The sequence below is a fragment of the Eubalaena glacialis genome, chromosome 5 (assembly GCF_028564815.1).
Source record: "Eubalaena glacialis isolate mEubGla1 chromosome 5, mEubGla1.1.hap2.+ XY, whole genome shotgun sequence".
In the NCBI taxonomy this organism is placed as follows: domain Eukaryota; kingdom Metazoa; phylum Chordata; class Mammalia; order Artiodactyla; family Balaenidae; genus Eubalaena; species Eubalaena glacialis.
The window spans coordinates 91955580-91975599 of NC_083720.1; the positions used below are offsets into that span (position 1 = coordinate 91955580).

At 37.6% G+C, this 20020-nt stretch overlaps 2 protein-coding genes and 1 pseudogene across 10 annotated transcripts in view; 1 reads left to right on the forward strand and 2 right to left on the reverse strand.

The window, feature by feature from the left end:
• Positions 1–356: 356 nt before the first annotated feature.
• On the reverse strand, positions 357–13161 carry LOC133092221 (cytochrome c oxidase assembly protein COX18, mitochondrial). Of its 2 annotated transcripts, none has more exons than XM_061191455.1 (7): positions 12708–13161; positions 12014–12114; positions 9798–9961; positions 8990–9114; positions 7291–7398; positions 2602–2776; positions 357–418 (listed from the first exon to the last, which is right to left on the reverse strand). In XM_061191455.1, exons 1-6 carry the CDS (start codon positions 13047–13049, stop codon positions 2603–2605), a joined length of 1014 nt encoding a protein of 337 aa, XP_061047438.1. In that variant the 5' UTR covers positions 13050–13161; the 3' UTR covers positions 357–418; position 2602. The 2 variants fall into 2 exon arrangements, with proteins under 2 accessions (XP_061047438.1, XP_061047437.1); XM_061191454.1 differs by having other exon boundaries at positions 8990–9111; positions 12708–13105.
• Positions 5205–6198, forward strand: LOC133092220 (heterogeneous nuclear ribonucleoprotein A1-like; annotated as a pseudogene).
• A 5183-nt stretch (positions 13162–18344) lies between the features above and the next one.
• The window catches only part of ANKRD17 (ankyrin repeat domain 17), a 160714-nt gene continuing 159038 nt past the window's right edge, over positions 18345–20020 (reverse strand). For 4 of the 8 annotated variants that reach the window (XM_061192364.1, XM_061192368.1, XM_061192367.1 and 1 more), the window contains 2 exons: positions 19815–19979; positions 18346–19095 (listed from right to left, as the gene is read on the reverse strand). In XM_061192364.1, coding sequence (XP_061048347.1) covers positions 19036–19095; positions 19815–19979 — 225 coding nt within the window. In that variant the 3' untranslated portion in view covers positions 18346–19035. Of the gene's footprint in view, positions 19096–19814; positions 19980–20020 lie in introns of all 8 variants that reach the window. The other 4 variants (XM_061192365.1, XM_061192363.1, XM_061192369.1 and 1 more) reach the window with 2 other exon arrangements.

Below are 20020 nucleotides of genomic sequence, written 5' to 3' on the forward strand. Positions count from 1 at the left end.
GATTTTAAGGTCTTTCCATCAAGGTTTTTGTTCTCAAACACCCAGAAGTCCTCATTTTACAGAAGAAAATCAGCAGTATAGGCCTAGGCAATTAAAGGTAAGACTATCTTGCAAAACTTACGTAAAAACTGGGCAGTCAAGAAGGTAGTCAGCGAGAATACAAGGGAACAGGGTTCTCTTGTTACGTATTCCTTTGGGACAGTTGTGTCGGATCTCTCTCATGTTCAAGTTACAGCAAAGCAAAAGTTACTGCTCTAAGAACTAGGCAAGGCTTCTGTGTAAAAGTGCTTTCTTGGTTTAATCTCTTTTGCTGCCATTCCTCAGCTGGTAATGTTTTTCTTTTTTTGTGGTAACTGCCAGGCCTTGTGGTTCCTATGGACAGGAATCAACCAGGATCAAAGTGCTTTTCTGTACAGTCCTGTCAACAGAAAAATTCATCACCAGTTTAAGAAAAATATGGAAAATTTTTAAGACAATTTGAGGGTTATAATCTGAGAGACAGACTTTCAGAAAGCTCTGGGGACTGTTCTGCCAATTAGGGGTCAAAGCACAGTTATGTACGTTTTTGAGACAAAGGGTTTATGTCAAATGACGTATTATTAACCATTTACACAATCCAGACCTACAGGTACAAAGCAAATAGTGGGTCATGAGTCATCATGGTCCCTTACAAGAAGGAAGGTTATCTACTAAGAGTCAGTGCCCCTTAATGAGATTAAGGAATGTCATCTCCTAAAGAGCTCTGGTTAATGCAGAGGCACAATACCTGCTAAAGGGGAGGCAGGAGGCCCAAAGGGACAAAGAAAAAATTTATGTTTAAACTTTTCTTGTCTTGCCATCAAACATGAATTTTATTTCATCAGTTCTTAACTGAGATTGTGGAGGGTCTTAGGTGAAACAGATATGAAGCCTAGGCTTTCTGAGTATACGGGTGGAGAACTGTGGGGAGGACCTTCTTTTGTAGGACCTCAGGGGCAATCCCTAAATCTATCCCTTAAAAGAAGAATTTGAAAGACATATATCTTATAATACCAAATACATTCAATAGCATCTTCCTCTTGGTGCATAAGCAGCATAAAGATTTTGTTAACAGCATCCACAGAAAACAAATATACCAGTAAACATCATTAGATATTTTACCTGACAATAAGAATTCCAAAACAGCAATGCAATATTAATAAGAGCAATACAATTACCAAATAAAGTTCAAAGTTTTCTAATAGTCCTTTTTACTTTGAAACTGTATTCCACAAATGACTACAGTCAAGTTAATATGTTCAAGAGTCACAGAATCATTCCCTCTCTGTGGCTATGTTAGTCCTTATCTAATGAAGTCTGGTTCAGCTGTTTGTTGGGATTCTAGCTGCTGACAGTTTGAAGCTCTTAATGGTTGTGGCTTTGGAGCTAGGAGACAGAAGGGTCTACTGTACTTTGAGATGACAGGAAAGACTCAAACAGCTCTGTCTCCAGAATTCTACACAACAAGCTTATTTCACAATTATGTGATCTACCTACATTCTCTAATGACTGAATACACAACGCTCACATGCATGCTCTCTGGCTGAATAAGATGATTCTTCACCTACTATTTAATTTCTAGTAATAGTGTAACTAATGTATCTTCATGTATTCAGTCATTATTTTTAAAACTTGCTAAATACTATCCTGATCTTTTGAGTTTTTAAAATTTACTTTGATCCTTTTTTCCAAGCTATGAAATTATGAATTTTGTAATATATAAGATCCTCAGACCAATTTAATGTTATGTATTATCATACCAAGGTGTACAGGTCTAAAGGAGTCTCCCAATTAGCATAACCTTGACCCTAGTACCAGTTTTTCACTTTCTGAAAGGATTATCAGAGATATTGGGTTCCTTCATATTCTATATGATTAGCTTAAGATTTTCTACTTTGGGCTCTAGCAGGACTTAGTTCTATGCTCTGTATTCCGGACTTCTTAAATTATAGAGAAAGGAAATGTACACCCTTTGTATCCTTTCAGAGCAAGGCTGAGGAGCAACACTACCTACCCTACTAGGTACTTTCTTCCATGCGTGGACCACTCCACTGCATGTCTCTCAAGTCCTGTTCATTTTAAAATCACACATTAACTCATCATCAATGTATGTTCCATCAGAATAATACTTATTAACCAGGAATTACCAGAAGGGGGTCAATAAAGGCCTCCATGTTGTGAGTTCCAGGACTTTTCTGAAGAGAAAACCATGGCTTTATTAAATGATCAAACGGGTCTATGATCCTCCACACCCCCAAAATTTTAAGAATCACTTCATTGGATTCTTTTATTTTATAAAACTTCTCTAGTCCTGTTCTCCAAAGTTCTAGCACCTCTCGCAAGTTGTAATTTTATAAACAGGGCCCGACACTTTGATCCCACTTTTATATAACTGAACATAATACATTTTTAGCACTTAAAAGATTTTAAATACTGCCAAATATATCTGGATTATATCTTAATCCACAGTACTTCACAGAGCTCATGATTTTAAAAAGCAAATTAAACCATATCTGAATTTCTACATCTTCTAAATACATTAACAGTGAAACTTGTAATTGTTTCAAAATTACTAGAAAGTACGTCATTTTCTTGAAATGAACTTGGCGTAAAAGGCAGCAAAGAGGTCTTTATAAGGAGTGTCTGAGTCTGACTTGGTCAACGGTATTCGACAAAGTTGGCGAAATCTAGGAGAACGCAGCAGCAAGTTCTGTGCAAGGCCCATGAGGCTGGAGCATAACCAGTAGAGAACAAGCGACTGTAAAGAGAAGAAAGGACGTGAAAGTTAGCATCTCTCTATTCTCCAAGGACACCAGTGTCTAGAAATAGGTAGGCAATAAAAAAAAAAATTACAATCTCTGCAAATATAAGTACACCAGGACTGACCAAGACCTTCAGTAGCTATTAGATACCTGTGACAGATCTAATAGACAGGTAAGAAAGTTGACAGGAAGACTCAAAAGCGAAAAGAAACAAAAAGGAGAGGTATTCATGACAGAAAGTGGATGACAGAGAACAGCTCCCAAGCAGAGGTCCAAGAGAGATCTCACCTCTGTCTCTGGCAGTTAAGCATACTTTTTCCCCACCAAGAGTCTTGACAGGCTGCTACACTGAAGGTATGCTACCGGGGGGACGGCCATTTATCATGGCAAACTTAGTCCCCCTAGACCTATATAGTCACCTATCTTGCAAATTTTTCCCACTAACCAGTTTCTAAGTGTAGTCAGGACTGCATTATCTTTGCCTTTTCCTGAGACAAAGGGCCTCAGCATTATCTTCAACTTTCTTTTTTACTACCATTCAGATTGACTTATTTAGGTCAAAGACTAAGTTCTGTGGCCTCTCAAAACATTCCCATACATACATACATCTTTCCCAAGCCTTTCTTTGGCATCAGAAGGTAATCAGTCTCCAGAGGCAAGACCATGTGGTGGTTGAATCCAGGTCCCGGAGTCAAACTGCCTGAGTTTGAAATCTATTTATTTAACTTTGGGTACGTTATTTTTCTTGTTTCAGTTTTCTCTTCTATAAAATGGAGACAGAACTGTACCCACCTCAAAGAGATGCAGTGAGGAATAAATGAGAAAATTCAGGTAGAGTGGTAAGCACAGTATGTGGTCCATATTAAGCACTTGCATTTGTTCCAGAGCAAGTTTTTAAGGGCAGTAAGCAATACATCCTTAAAGGCAGGTTAACACAGTAGTTAAGAGTAAGAGCCAAACGGCCTGGATGTGTGTTAGACTCTGCCACTTAAAAGATGAGTAACCTTGATGAGTTACTTATCCTCTCTGTGCCTCAATTTCCTCAGCAGTAAAGTGGAGATTATAATAGCTCCTACTTTAGTGCATTGTTGGGAGAAATATGTGTATTAACATATGTAAATGATTTTAAAAATGGCCTGGTACAATGTTAATGTTGAATAAATATTAACTACCATCATCGTCAAACTTATCCACGAAGCGAACAGTATCCTGAGCCTCAACTACGTCAGACTAAAAACTGCCTACTAAGTATCATTCTTCTTCCTTAGTAAAAAAAAATACTAATTTTCAGCAGGGTATACTGCCATCTACAAAGAAGAAAAAGAAGACTATCCTTCCCAACCTCTTCTGCAGTTAGGTACAGCCACATATTTAAGATGGAAGCACAGTGTTTGGTGGGGCACCCGGCAAGGGTCCTGAAAGGGGCTGACTGTGCTTGAGGAACCTTTTTACTATTCAAGCAAGACAACAAGCTCCAGTGGCCATCATGACTATCCTGCGGCCTTCAAGTCCATTACAGGCTGTGGACGATGCAGCACTGAGAGAAGCAGGCTGCCTTTCTCAAGTCTTCACAGGGATGCTACATCAGCTCTACACTGAAATACTTAATTCAGAATTTCCTGTATTTGAGGGAATGAATTTTTGGGTACTTAAGACACTGTTTTTCAGGGCTTCCCTGGTGGCGCAGTGGTTAAGAATCTACCTGCCAATGCAGGGGACCCGGGTTCGAGCCCTGGTCTGGGAAGATCCCACATGCTGCGGAGCAACTAAGCCCATGCGCCCCAACTACTGAGCCTGCGCTCCAGAGCCTGCAAGCCACAACTACTGAAGCCTGCGCGCCTAGAGCCCATGCTCCCCAACAAGAGAAGCCACCGCAATCACAATGGGAAGTCTGCGCACCGCAACCAAGAGTAGCCCCTGCTCGCTGCAACTAGAGAAAGCCTGCCCACAGCAACAAAGACCCAACACAGACAAAAATAAATAAGATAAAATAAATAAGTTAAAAAAAAAAGCTTTAAATAAAAAAAAAAAAGACCCTGTTTTTCAGATCTCTGTTACTCACTTCGAATCCAACCTCTCACTAAAACTTTACTGCTCCTATTTTACTTGATCTGGGGGTTTCCTCAGTTATAATTGGTATTATTTCTCCTTAGAAATGCAGTGAATTTGTATTGTTCTATTTTTACAGAGTATTTTATAACAATATTATTATTACATGAAAAGTACTATAACAGACACTTGTCATTTCCTTAATTCTCACAGACATTATGGTATCTATTTTAGAAACAAGGAAACTTATTTATTTTACACAGGATTAATGATGGTACTATGTCTAAGTGACAGCTTAAAAACATTTAACATTTCATTGAGCCCATGGACACCGCCAAGTAAGCGTCGTTGAAGTCTCCCCCATCTACTGCCGTCATGTCTAAGTCGGAGTCTCCCAAAGAGCCCAAACATCTGCAGAAGCTCTTCATCGGAGGTTTGAGCTTTGAAACAGCCGATGAGAGTCTGGGGAGCCATTTTCAGCAAAGGGGAACGCTCACAGATTGTGTGGTAACAAGGGATCCAAACACCAAGCGCTCCAGAGGCTTCGGGTTTGTCACGTATGCCACTGTGGAGGAGGTGGATGCGGCCATCAAGGCAAGGCCACACAAGGTGGATGGGAGAGTTGGGGAACCAAAGAGGGCCATCTCAAGAGAAGATTCTCAAAGACCTGGTGCCCACTTAACTGTGAAAAAGATTTTTGTTGGTGGCATTAAAGAAGACACTGAAGAACATCACCAAAGAGATTATTCTGAACAGTATGGGAAAACTGAAGTGATTGAAATCATGACTAACCAAGGCAGCGGCAAAAAGAGAGACTTTGCTTTTCGTAACCTTTGGTGACCATGACTCCATAGACAAGACTGTCATTCAGAAATACCACACTGTGAACGGCCACAGCTGTGAAGTACAGAAAGCCCTATCTCAGCAAGAGAAGGCTAGTGCTCATCCAGCCAAAGAGGTCGAAGTGGTTCTGGAAACTTTGGTGGTGGTCGTGGCGGTGGTTTTGGTGGGAATGACAACTCTGGTGGTGGAGGAAACTTCAGTGGTCGAGATGCCTTTGGTGGCAGCCATGGTGGTGGTGGCTATGGTGGCAGTGGGGATGGCTATAATGGATTTGGTAATGACAGAAGCAATTTCAGAGGTGGCGGAAGCTACAGTGATTCTGGCATTTACAACAGTCAATCTTCAAATTCTGGACTGATGAAAGGAGGAAACTTTGGAGGCAAAAGTTCTCGCCTCTATGGTGGTGGAGGCCAGTACTTCGTCAAACGATAAAACCAAGGTGGCTATGGTGGTTCCAGCAGCAGCAGTAGCTATGGCAGTGGCAGAAGGTTTTAATTACTGCCAGGAAACAAAGCTTAGCAGGAGAGGAGAGGCGGAGAAGTGACAGGGAAGCTACAGGGTACAACAGATTTGTGAACTCAGCCAAGCACAGTGGTAGCAGAGCCTAGATGCTACAAAGAAGACATGTTTTAGACAATACTCATGTGTATGGGCAAAAAAACTCGAGGACTGTATTTGTGACTAAGTGTATAACAGGGTATTTCAGTTTTTGTTCTGTGGAAAGTGTAAAGCAGTCCAACAAAGGTTTCTACTGTGACTTTTTTTTTTTTTGCACCCATGCTATTGATTGCTAAATGTAATAGTCTGATCATGATGCTGAATAAATGTGTCTTAAAAAAACAAACAAACATTTAATTCACATTTTTTATGATGAAACATACTATTTCAGATTCCTAAGACAAGTCCTATAAAGTACTTTTATATAAATGATATAACTCTAACTACCAGCAACAAATGACTACTACTTTATGGTCTATGTGTTGGTTCTGAGCTAAGACAGCTCTATACCTGACATAGCTTTACCCATCTTAGCACTAAAGTATCCATGGAAGCAAAAGGCTAAAAATATGAAATAACTGCAAATATAACATTTCTTTTTCTATTTCTATAAAAGTTTAATTACATATAAATAGGGACAAGTATACATATCTCATAAAACTGTTATGAGATTAAACAATATTACATATGAACCCATACAAACCTAGCACAAAGTTTTGTTTCTTTTTTCAGTGCTAAAATTCCTTGGACTAGTCTATGAAGACATAAAGAATTCAATATATCAGTTAATCAAACAGAGCAAATACTACGTTCATAGTACTGTGTCACGTACTTTGCAAGATTAAAAAAAAAAAGAAAAAAAAAGAGGAAAAGGAGTTTGGTTTATTAGGAGCATTAAGACACATTCACGTAAAGGAAGATTAACCAATCCCCCAAGAAATATTCAGATGTCACTTGGTGATAGAGACAGTAGATTCGTTACTACAGAAACCCAGAAACCAGTAAGGGATTGAGTAGTCAGAGGAAGCTCAATAGAAGAGGCAGAATCCCAGCCAGTCTAAGCTAGAAACAGAAGATTTATATTTAGCACATGCTTCACGCAATACTGGTGCTTACTCACTGAAGGTACTGTCGCTGCAATTGGAATCATCAACACTGATACTGCACGAACAAAGTACGTAATATATGTCTGGAAACGAGACATTCCAATTTTTTGCAGAGCAAAAATCTGAAGGGGTAGAATATATAACACATGCTGATTATTGAAATGCACATTAAATGAGACAAGCTTTAAAATACAAACTAATTTTTGACTGGCCTCTACCTATATTTTAAGAAAAGCAATAAAAATTAAAAATAAAACTGATAAATTTATGTACAATTCTTAAATGGAACTTTAAATAACAGCAATAAAGAGATTCATCTAAACAGTATCACAGCATAACTTTTACAAGTCAATGTTTTTTAAAGATTGTCTGTAAAACTGAAGTCCCTTCAAGATAGGTATTATGTATGAATCCCTGTCCTTGTTTTTTAGCACCTAAACACAGGACCTGCTATGAGGAAGGAACTTAACAGGTATCTCAAAGGTTTGTGATCTGGCTACGTGGAGTACGGAAAAGAACCAAGGCTAGGAAAGGCAGTTATGGTTTATGAATTACTTATTTAAGAGGCAGCATAACTTAATGATCACAAGCACAGATTCTACACTCAAACTACCTAGATTCACAAGGCAGCCTTGCATTCAGTGGTTATGTGACTTTGCACAAGTTACTCAACCTTTCTGTGCCTTACCTTCTGCACCTTAAAATGGGGGTAATAGTAGCACCGACATCACAGGATTATTTTAAGAATTAAATGAGTTAATTCATGTAAATTGCTTACAATAGTGCCTGGCACATGGTGAATGTTAAGTAAGAACAGGCTTTTATTAAACTTATGCATGCTGGGTCGTTAGATGGAATAAAAGAAAGACTAGAGGACTGACATTATTCACTGTGACCCTGTGTTATCGATTCTTTCTTTCTAAGAAACATTCACTAATTACCAACCACGTTCACAGAACTGTGCTAGATGCTCTTAGGCTAACACACTTAGACTACACATAGAGTCTTTCCTCAGGAAAACTTCACCCAAGACCTCAGAGTATCATCCTCACTTTTCTCATCTGAAAAAATAAGGGGTGTATTAGATTTCCCAAACAGAGAGCAGTGGATATGAGGTCTGTGAAATCTCAACTGAGTTAGGTCTTTTCTAAGGTTTCTTCTAGCTCAAAGAGTCTATGTTCTACTCAGAGTCTGAGAACAGTTCTTTATGGAATAGGGGTCATATTTTATATGTATGTTTCTACACTCCATCTTATAAAGAAGTTCTATGACTTTTCTAAGGCTGTGTAACTAAAAAATGGCAGTCAGGTACTGACCACCTACAAATGACATATTAAACATATACACAAAACATCAATATATTGTGGGAAGAAAACCAGATTCATTAGGCATCTTAACTGCTGTCTTTACCAAAAAGCAAATCACAAAACTGTATGTATTAGAATCATATAATTTTAAAGCTAAAAGACATTTTGGAAATGTTCTAATTCAGCTCTCTTATTTTAATTATGAGCATTCTGACCCCCAGAGATGTTAAGGAACTGGCCTAAGACAATTTATCAACAGCTGATCAGCGACCAAAACTAAGGAGTCTCAATTTTAGCTCAGAGCTATCACCACCAACTCAAAAACGTTTACATTTCAGGTCAGAACAGCAACAACAAAAACCCCAATGATTTAAATGGCAAGCAAATCTCAGTTAAAACCACTGACCTCCACTATTAATAAATTGATGACACCAATGGAGACAGGCAGAATCCAAGTGGAATCCAGGGCAGTGAGGTCAGGAAACCATAGGACCCCACCGGTAGCTAACTGCTCCTGAACAGAAAAACCTGCTGAAACATTTTTATAAGTAAAACAAAAGAATTTCTAAAATAGCAGAGGGAAGTAATTCCAATAAGGTGTTCCTCACACTAAAGATTTGCACTTTTTATTCAGGTTTTCATTCCACAACATAAGTTAGTTCTTCCTGTACTGAGAAAGAGGCAAGAAGCTTTCTGTACTAAACAGATGTAGAGACAATAAAGATATGCAGCAGTAATCTTTTCAGACTTAAACTTAAAAAATTTTAAAAATTAGACTTTCTTTCAAGTCCATTTAGATTACTTTCTGGTTAGAAATGCCTTTAAATGAAAGTAAAAAACAAGCCCTTTAGTTTATAACCTTTCTTAATTAATGTTTACAACTGTGAAAGCTTTTCTGGCTTCTTAAATTTATAAATAGAAAAAATACTTGGCCAGGAAAACGTATTATGGAATTATAACACTAATTTTATCATGACCTCCTAGAAGCAGTACTAGTGACGTCCTTCCTAGATTGATTTGTTTTCTCCACACAGCTAGTTTGCTTTACACTTAATATTTTAAATTCTATACCCTTGTAAGGGAGATGATAAAAGTGTATTCTAGTTATGAGAAGTATGGATGTTTTTTACTTTTTGCTTTTTTTTTTTTTATTAAGAGTACAAAGACAATGTTAGAAAACTTATTTCGGGGAAACAGACTTCAATAATAACTACCTTCTGAATGTGTTGCCCCTGTGCTAAAATTCCGGAGAGCAACAGACATGAATATCCACATTGGAAGCTGAATCCAGACCAACACAGTGGCTTTGAAAGGGTGGCAGTTATCCCGAACATACAGCTCTGAAACGAGCCTCCGCATAGTCTTTAGATAAGTGAGCCTAGTTTGAGGGAAGAGGGAAGAGGGAAAAAGGGAAAAGAGAAAATTTCATTTGACTACTAGCAGTGCTTCATCCCCACAGCACAAACACACCCGTGCTGTGGTTACTGGCTAAAGGATTTATGCAGGATTTTTGGTTGTCGTAAGCTATACCATGGGGCTGCCTAAACAAAAGGCAAATAAAGCCTTTTACTCAAAGTTCTTTTGCAATGTACGCAAATTACATTAACAATTTGATAAATCTGACACTGTCAGACTACAGTCTTTGCTTCTGGTGATCTCTGGCAAACTAGGCTTTGAGGAGGGAAATTTCACTACTAACATGGTATGACCACAATTTAAATCACAAATACTAGAGGTGAAAGCACATTTTACTCATATCTCTCCACTCCAGCCAATCACTTGATCCCCGAACATACCTTGCAATGTGGTTCTGTACTGTGTATGCTCTTGGCCCGTCAAAATGGTCTTCACTCTTCAATCAACTCTTTCATAAAGACTTTCTTACTCTGTTTCTCTATTAACCATATTAGTTATTTCTGTTCTTAAGTCCCACTTTCTAGACTATAGTATTGGGTCTTTTTTAAATCTCTCATAGCATGTTTTGTACAAGGCTGGTTTTCAATAGGTTTGTTGAATTTAATCAAATTATAATGTACTGAATTAAGACAGTATACGGAAACATTGCAGGCTCTTTGTAATTCAGCCTCTGCCTACTTTTCCAACTTTATTTCCTGTTACTCTTCTTTAGACACCTGTATATTCTGGTCCCTTGAATGACTGGGGTCATCCAACAAATCAGACTTCCACATCAGCATGCCTTTGGAAGTTATTATATCATCTGTGTGGACTGCCCAGTTTCCTGGCTGTTCACCTGACAACCTCCCTTTCACGCTTCAAAACCCAGCTCCACTGAAAATGCAGGAAACCTCAGATATGTCTTCCTAGAAAGCCACTCATCTGTTTAAGGATGTGTCTGGACAATCATCCTGCCGGTGCTGCATAAGCAAGGTGCCACAGTCTTGTCTAAGCTGCATTTATAACCCAGGTGAGCAGCTACTAATCTGTTCTTCTGGCCTAGAGCTGTAGTCCTCAGATTTCCCTGATCAGTAAAACTTCAAAACTATAGGTTTACCAACTTTCTATTTTAGCAAGTAAAGACATTAAGCTGTAAAAATGGTTTTTTTTAAATGTCAGGTCTTTTTAACTCTATATAAAGAGGAACACAATTTCATACTGAAGATAGTTGGCAAATTTACACCTATATAGATAAAAACATATGGAAAGCTATATATATATATTACATATTCATACTAAAAAACCCTTATTTTTCTCATTGCTGTGAACTGGTGAACACTTTGTCACAGTCTAGTAAGGATCAGAATTTGGGAAACTGACTAAGCAGAACTAGCTAGGCTGATAGAAGGAGGTGGACTTAGAAGTTCCTAGTGGATGACTGTAGGCATAGAACTGTGCCATGGTCAAGCACCCTTGGGCAAGGGCTTTCTAAGAGCCCAGGCAGACAACTACACAGGGTAACCACAGCAGAATGACAACACCTTGCCTATCCAGTTGCTTTTACCATGGCATTCATACTTTCTACTTCCCCATTCCTTTGGGCTACTACCTGCTATATGTTGTCAAAAGGTCAAGTTTGTAAATAACCTGTACCATTTGTTGACTAAAATCCCAACAACTGTCACAGTATCATCCTGTGAAGCCTTTCCTGACTTTCCGTGATGACCCAACTCCTTGTACATAATCTTTCGTACAGTACTTAGTTCAGTCATTATTTGATTACACGTCTGTCTTTTTCAGTAGCCTGAAGTCCCTTAAGGACAAGGAACTCTCTCTTCTTGTTTCTCTATTATTTTTGCTTTCGGTCCAGTATATAAAACTACCATGCCACATAAACTTATTAAAATATTAAAAAGAAAAAAGAACTACTTTGCTGCTAAAGCTACAGAATACCAAAACCTATAATAAATAGCACTTATACATTATATATATGTATATATATTTTCATGGTCTTATATGCACAGAATTAGCTTACCTGGCAGCTCTTTTGGACCACCCCAACTGATTTGCACGAACTGCAACTTCTTGGTTAAGATGCCTTGCAATGTTTTTTATTTCTGGCTGCAAATTTTCCACCTAGCTAAAGAAAAAGTAGACTTTGTTATGAGAACATAAAAGATCTTTATTCATAACCATTCATAATTTCACTCTCTATCCCCTCAGCTCATTTAAAAATGTGGTTTACTGGTCATGTCAAGAAACCCTAAGTCTGCGTATAAGATGTTAATTTAAGATTTCCTCAGTTGCAACCAAATTCAAACTCCATCTTGTACATCAGTATGATCTTGGACAAATTATTTAACCTCTAAAGTCCCGTTCTCTCATATATAAAACGTATATCAGCACCTACTTCACAGGGTTATTATAAAGATTATATAAGAACTACATTCTGCACTTTAATGTTTCAATTCCTGGATTTCCCAGTAATGTCAACTGAGAAAACAGAAGTCTATTAAGAATCAATATGCTCTGTGGCAGTCACAGAGCCACCAAAAATTGCATTTACTTCTGCCCTGTGTTAATTCCTTTTTGTAAAGTAGCTCACTGCCTTACTGGTACTGATGACTAACACTAAGCACTTCGGAAGTACCTGGGGACCTTAAGCCCCGGGTAGACTTCGACCCTGCTAACCACGGAAGCGGGTCCATGCGCGGCTCGGCGCCCCTCACCTTGGCCAGGATGTAGTGCTGGTAGGCGGCCAGGGGAAGCGTGACTGCGCCGCGCAGGGCCACGGTGGTGAGGAGAATGCTGCCCCACCAGGGCAGGCCCGAGGCGGTGTGCGCAAAGAGCAGCACGTCCTCGGCGCCCTGCACCGGCGCCGACGTAGCCAGGGCTTCGTACCAGCCACCCGCGCCGCTCGGGCCAACTGCAGAGACTGATGCCACCGCCCACAATGGCAGAGCGGAGGGCTTGGGGCCGCCGGTGGGGGCCGGTGCGACCGGTGGGCCCAAGCCCCGAAGCTGCAGAGCAGGCCACGGTTGCAGCCACCTAACGCTCAGCCGGCACAGCATCTCTGCACACCACTGTGTCCAGCACGCGGACGACACGGACTAGCTGCGCGTACCGCTCCGCCGAGGCCGCTACGCGCATGCGCCGGCGACCCCGGGCGTAAAGATGGCGGGAGCCCGCCGGCAGCCATAATTGACTTTCCCAGTCACACCAGTGACGTATTGCGTCGCACTAGAGATGACGCAGGAGGTAGTGAAGTCCCGCCTTTCCCACGCGGTACTAAGCACACCTACTGCGCACACGCGAAACTTTCGCGCTGCTGCGGTGGAGCTCCTCAGAGGCTCGACCGGAATTGCAGAGTCGGGGGCGGGGCTTGCTGCCCGGGGCCGGGAGAGGTGTTTTCTGGGAAGCGCTCACCTTGGAAAGTTGGTCTTCGGGTTGTGCCTTTCCGTTCTTTTTCACTTAAACTAATCGGGTCACGGTTTAAGTTTTAATCTTATGTGATCAGGAGGTAGTCCCCCACGTCTTTTTGTGCGCCCCAATTGCTTCCGCTAGAGATTGAGATAGATTATACTACCCAGGAGTCAACATGTTGCTGAAATGCCAGTTTGGAGAGAGGCGTGTGTTTCTGGATTGTTTTGATCAACAACCTTTATGCACTAGGCATAGTTTAGTCTGTGGTATAAAGATTTAATTGGCTCATCTGTCCTTATAGACATTTTCAGACCCAACTTAAGTGTTTTCTTTCATCATAAAGAGCAGCAAAACACCTTATGTTAAGGGTAAAGCACCATCTCCTGAGTTAAGGGGAATTATCACTGGCAGCGCGGTGAATACTGGAGCTTAACATATATCCTATATAAGCTTTCAAGAGCCTGAACAGCAACATTAGGTGTCTTCTGATTAAAAGGAATAGGCTAAATGTACATGGACTAATTTTTGGCTTTCTGTTCCTGGCAAAAGCGAACACGGGAATGACATGGAGTTTCCTAAAAGAAGGGTCACCCCTACACCTAGAGGCCAAATTGTGTTGTGAGGAATAAAACGTTGATTAAAACGAAGGCTCCAACCAATGTTGGGGTAATGTCAAACTGAAGCTACTGTTCTTGCTCCATTATGCAGCTACCCAAGGGTACCAGATATACCCTTTCCTCTGGATTCTGGAGGTCATCTTCCTTCAAATTGGCTGATAAATCCATGCATGAATTTTTGAATGTGAACACACACATCCCAATATATGTTATACATAGAATTTCCTTTTTAAAAGTAAAAACCTATCAGTCTATCTCCCTATCCGTTTGTCAAGTTAAAACAAGCAACCTGTTGCTACTGACTACTGATTTAAAGTGGAAAGGAATTTTAGAGGGAAATATCTTGGCCTAAAGATTGTGAGAGTAAAGAAGCAACTTCTATGCTGCTGCATTCCTCTCCTCCCAGAGAACTGATGACATTAGGAGTTGGCCCTTCCACAGTGGCACATAAGCTTAGGGAATCTGATCTTTTGATATCCAGGAGAAAAGGAGTTGATTAAAGGATAAAGATCCTAAAGTGAAAAATTCATATTTATGCATTCACTGTTCATATAATTTAAATCAAGAGTTTGTCAAGCTATTCCTCAAACTCCTAAGACTTCCTTCTGTTGAGCTGTATCAGGAGTTGGGACTGGGACCTCTTCAACCAGTGTAGGTCCACCCTTACTGCTACATTTTGGGGTCACACATTACATTCTCATTTACAAATGTTCCATTGTTTTAAGTTTGAATATTGTGAAGTAAATAAAATTTATGAATATTTAACTTGCTAATTTCATATACATAAACATACATTTTAAAATTTGGATAATGGGGATGATCAGAACTGGCTGCCTACTTGGTAGAGAATGTCAGGAAAAGTGTGTCAATTATAAAGCCCAATGCAAAAGAAGTGTTAGCACTCATGTATATGTATGTACTGGTAACAAACATTGTGATACCTTGTATCTTTTGAGTTGCAGAGTACAGTACAAAATGACCATGCAAATATTGGGCAAACCAACCAACTGAAATCACGTACTTTGCAAATGGACATACTAAACATATTTTTAAAGTTCAACATTATTAGCCTATTCCTGTCTTTTATTCTTACTACATCACACTTTTTTCTTAATTTTATTTAAACTCCTTAAAAACAAAGACTATATATTTTATTTACTTTCTAAAGTTTCTGAAATTCTTATCCATCGCTGTGCTAAACATAGGAATGGAGGTCAAAATATGAATGTAGGCTATTATACATAAACTGTATATATGTACAGTCATTTAAATTTCTCATTTCCCATATATGCCTTCTGAAATGTTTGACTTTAAAGGATATTTTCACAAGGAATTGTTAAAGTGTTCCCCGGGAATCAGATTTAATTTCTTCTCTTTTTCCTATTTCTTTAATACATTACTTTTTAAAACCAAAGATACCTAATGTAGAATTAGCTTTTTTCTCTCATTAAATATCCTCTCGTATTATCTTATCATTGATTTTTAACTATTGAGCATGCAAAATTGGCTTTTACTTTTCAAAAGTATGAATTCATTTAAAGGTAGAAGTCTAATATGAGACCCCTTGTAACACATCTATTAGTCCTACATTCCAAGTGTCACATAAAGAAATTCTTATTTCTAAGAATTTCTAAGCCACAGTGGCACACTTTTCTCTATATTCACTTACCCAAAAATGGTAAGTGATGGTATTTTTGCAATCAAGGTGTGTAACACAGTAGATTAAGTATTAAAGCACTAATGGTGCTCTCACCCTAAATTCCAGTCACCTGGAATTAACACCAGTTGATTCACAAGAACACCAGTTAATTGAGTGCTGTGACTTGTTTAAGCATTTATCAATAGGATATATATATTTCTAAAGAGATTCAGGAGCATCCAGAATTTACAAAGTATAATGTAAGTGTCCCAAACGTTAATATTAAAGGACATCTGAATAGATACATTTATCTAAAGTAAAAATACATTGAGTACTGGAATACTGAATCTCCATATTAGTAATGAAAAACAGTGTAATGGTTTTCCTTTGATATTTTAATCATTTTGAAATAATCCTGATTTAAAAATTTGTTATTTGAAAGTTTTGTCATTCTTTAAATGTTCTGTTCTGTAATGCAAGATTTCCAGTTTAATCTAACACTGTGTATTGTTTTAAAACTAAAGTGAATAACATATTCACTATTGTGCAAACTATTGTGCAAAATAGTTTTTATGAAATGTGTATTAGGTCATTTGAATCAAAAGAAAAATGGAATAATACTTTCATGAAAAACAAGACAGGAACAGTTAGTGAACTATTTACCTCCTTCTTTTTCCTGAGAAGAAAAATGACTGTAAGGTAAGTATAGTAATTACCAAAAAAAATTAATTTTCAATTACTAATAAAATGATTTAACTTTACAGTAACAGGGAACAGAAGGGGAAAATATCTTTCACATGAACACTAAAATTACTTTTTTTGAATATATTGGTATATGTTGAAATATATGTTGAAAAGGCATAAAATGGGGATTCTCTTGGCACAAGTAAACAAAAGTATCTCTAAAATGGAATGGTTGGTATAAACAGATTACACAATAATTGGAATATTAACTATTTTGGGATTTAAGGTGTGAACTAACCTAACTGCTATGTCCAAGAGTTAAGCTGCTTCTTAAAAGAATAAGAGAAAAGAAATACCTTACATAGTCTGCAATTATACATACCACATACTTTCAAAAAGGGGGGGAAAAAAGACCTGCATGGTCTTAAAAGATTATGTTTTATTGTTCAAATAAAAGTGCACTGCATTACATCTGAAATATAAAAAATGTATTTGAAAAATGTTCCTACTACAGACTTCTAAAACCATGGTATTGTATTTAACAAGCCTGATCCCCAAAACTAAATAAGGAACATTCCAATCAATACTCCCCTGTCCTGTAAAGTAAAAAATAAAGTAAAAAATATATATACAGGGTTTTTTTTTCCTTTTCTTTTTTAGTAAGACACCCTATCTTAAGAAATTCACTTTTGTGAGTCAACACAAGTCATGTGTTTTGATAAATACTGGCTAATATCTGTTATCTAGCAAGATTATTTTACTTAGAAAATAAACTCTAGTAAACAAAGAAATTAAGCAAAAAATTATAGGATGGTGGCAAAAGTCATACATAAAATACTCTTAAATAGCATTATACCCCTTTCTTAGTAAAGTGCAATCATTTTATGTCATAAGTGTATTTATTTGTAGGATATCATTTAGCTTTTCCTTTAAATTTGGTCATATCAATCAAGGACAGGTAGGAAAACAAATTTATATATTTTAAAGACTACCTCCTAAAATAAAAGATATAAATGTGTTGTTTACAAACTTCTGGATATGTTTGAGAAATCCTCTGTTTACTCTTTACTCAGGCTACCAGAGTAAAGAAATCATTTCATTTACTTGAACAGCCAAGGAACCATATTAATATTGTCAATTGTGGGTGATCTATCTGAATTTTAGTTAATGTTTATGTTTCAACAGTGAGGAATTTAGGTCTAATTTTTTTTTTTAAAAGACAGATTGATATATACATTACTTCATTTTTATGCTTACTTTCTTTTACATTTCAACCATATAATTTATTTTTCCACATGAGACAGTAGGACACATATTCTTCTTGGATATGTTACTGTTTATTGTTTCAAGTGAACTGAATAGATAAATTCCACTGAGTAGTTTAGTGTGGCCCTGTGTCTTATATAAACAGGTTAAATGGAGACTTTATTTTGTAACCTGTGTATTCCTGTCTACCATAAATTGTCTTAATGAAAAATGCAAAATGTATTTTATTACTTGCCCCAAGTTAGCTGTTGATCCCTTTCACTTTTAATATACAAGTGTAGAGATTAAGAAGCCTTTAAAATTGAAAAAAAACCCAAAAAAAACAAAAAACCAAACACCTTCCACTAAATTACTGAAAACTGGAATTTTTATGTTGACTCCTGATGACTAGAAAGCCAATGTTAAGAATCAATATTATCCAATATAAAATAGTACATTGAATTGTTTAATAATAAACAGTATATTAAGAGCTTATATATGCTGACTGGGAACCAGTGGTGGCTTTTTAAATTCTCAAAAAGACTGTATGTTTTATGGTTAGAAGAAACGACAGGTGATGATGAAGGTTCTCCATCTCTCCGTAGCAGCCATTAGAGTAAAAATCTTTACAGAATTATTTCACTATCAGCAAGAAAATTTTACCGGTATTAGTGGTAAGGGTGAGGAGAGAAAAAAGAATGAAGAGAGAAGTGTGTATTAGTTTTAAAAGTGTGACAAGGTAATAAAGAGACATGAAAAAGTGATAAATTTCTTATTCTATATGTGCCTTGCTGCAAACAAACTCAAAAGAGAGAAGCATGGGTATTTTAAAAGCCAACGTCGGGAAGCATTCACTGATAATGCCCATTGTTTTACTTTATACTTAAATTACACAAGCAAAAAAGTTGTACTTATTAATAGTTTAATGTATGAAGGAAACATCCAGATTTCTGAATATGAAGGTACATATCTCACATTAATTTAAGTCTACATAAAGTAGAGCCTCTATACTGACATATTGAAATTTACTTTCTGCTTAGCCTTTTCTGTTATGTAAACAATTGTACATTTATTTGCCATTCTAAAACTTCAGGATCAAGTTTACATAATTTTGCTAAATTTCCGTGTTTGCTCAGAAGCAGTTTACAGTACTAAAACCAACCAGCCAAAGAACAGCTTCAACAGAAAGTTATGTCCAAAGGGGAAGAGGGAAAGAAAAAAAGAAAAATGATAAGAAAAATGCTAACTAAGGTAAAACAGATGATGATGGGGAATGGGCAGTCACAAATGTTCACAGAAAATAGGTCAGTTAGTAAGTTCTTCTGCAAAAAGCCTACACACTTCAGTCAAGCACATCAGTAGAATGATTTGGGAGCATAAATTTTTTTTCGGCCACTTGTGATTTCCTCTGAATGAAAAGGAATCTGCAGGCTAACAAGCTGATCCTCATCAGCCAAGCTGGTTCATATGCACACTGTTCATGTGAGGTGCCCAGGGTCCAGTCCACACCTATGAATATAGAGCACACATTTTATTAAATATGTATTGAACATATATTTGATTAAAACAAAACTCTTAAACACTAAGGAAGTGCTCCTAATATTTATGAACTAAAATAGCTAAGTCTCAATCAGTTTGCAACATGCTGGGAAACAATGAAGAAAAGCAGTGATAAACCACTTTTATCTGTTGTTTTCCTGCCTCTCCTCTTATTCCTCAAACAGGATCTGAATTATCATCGTTTTTTAAAAACCATTATCTGAGTACATACAGGTTGATGATTGTGGAAGGAAAATGAATCAGGTATTAAACATATACCATAATAAGCTAAAATATACAACCATTTCTGTGCATTTTCACAGTTATATACTGTTTTGACATTTATAATACTTTTAATAAATAACCTCTAGATGGCCCTTTTCACACCACTAGTAAATTTTGATACAGAAAATTACATTACAACACTTTGCAACTTAAAATCTTTTACTTACCACCCGCTACCCAATAGAATATATTATATTATGCCTTTCATAATTTTAGCCCCAAACCACTACCTTTGGTACCATTTTCCATATCACTCTGCTGTATTTCAGCTATATTAAACTTCCCTCAATTTCCTCAACTGCCCATATTCACCATACTCTCTCACAACAATGATTTATCTTTATCCCATTTGTCTTGGCAGCTCATAAACACTAAATAAAAGTTCACTGAATGATCAGCCTTACCGTTTGAGGGCCATTATTTTCTGTGGAGCTTGAAACCATCTTTATCAGGGAATTCCAAGAGGGGTCCGCAGCATGAGGGCCATTAAATATGGGTCCTCCAGCACCATCAGGAATAGGTGCTACTGGAGGAATCATTGCATTCCCATACACAGAAAAAGGCATACCCTTAAAAGAGGAGAAAACAAAGATTATGGACATTCAAGTCA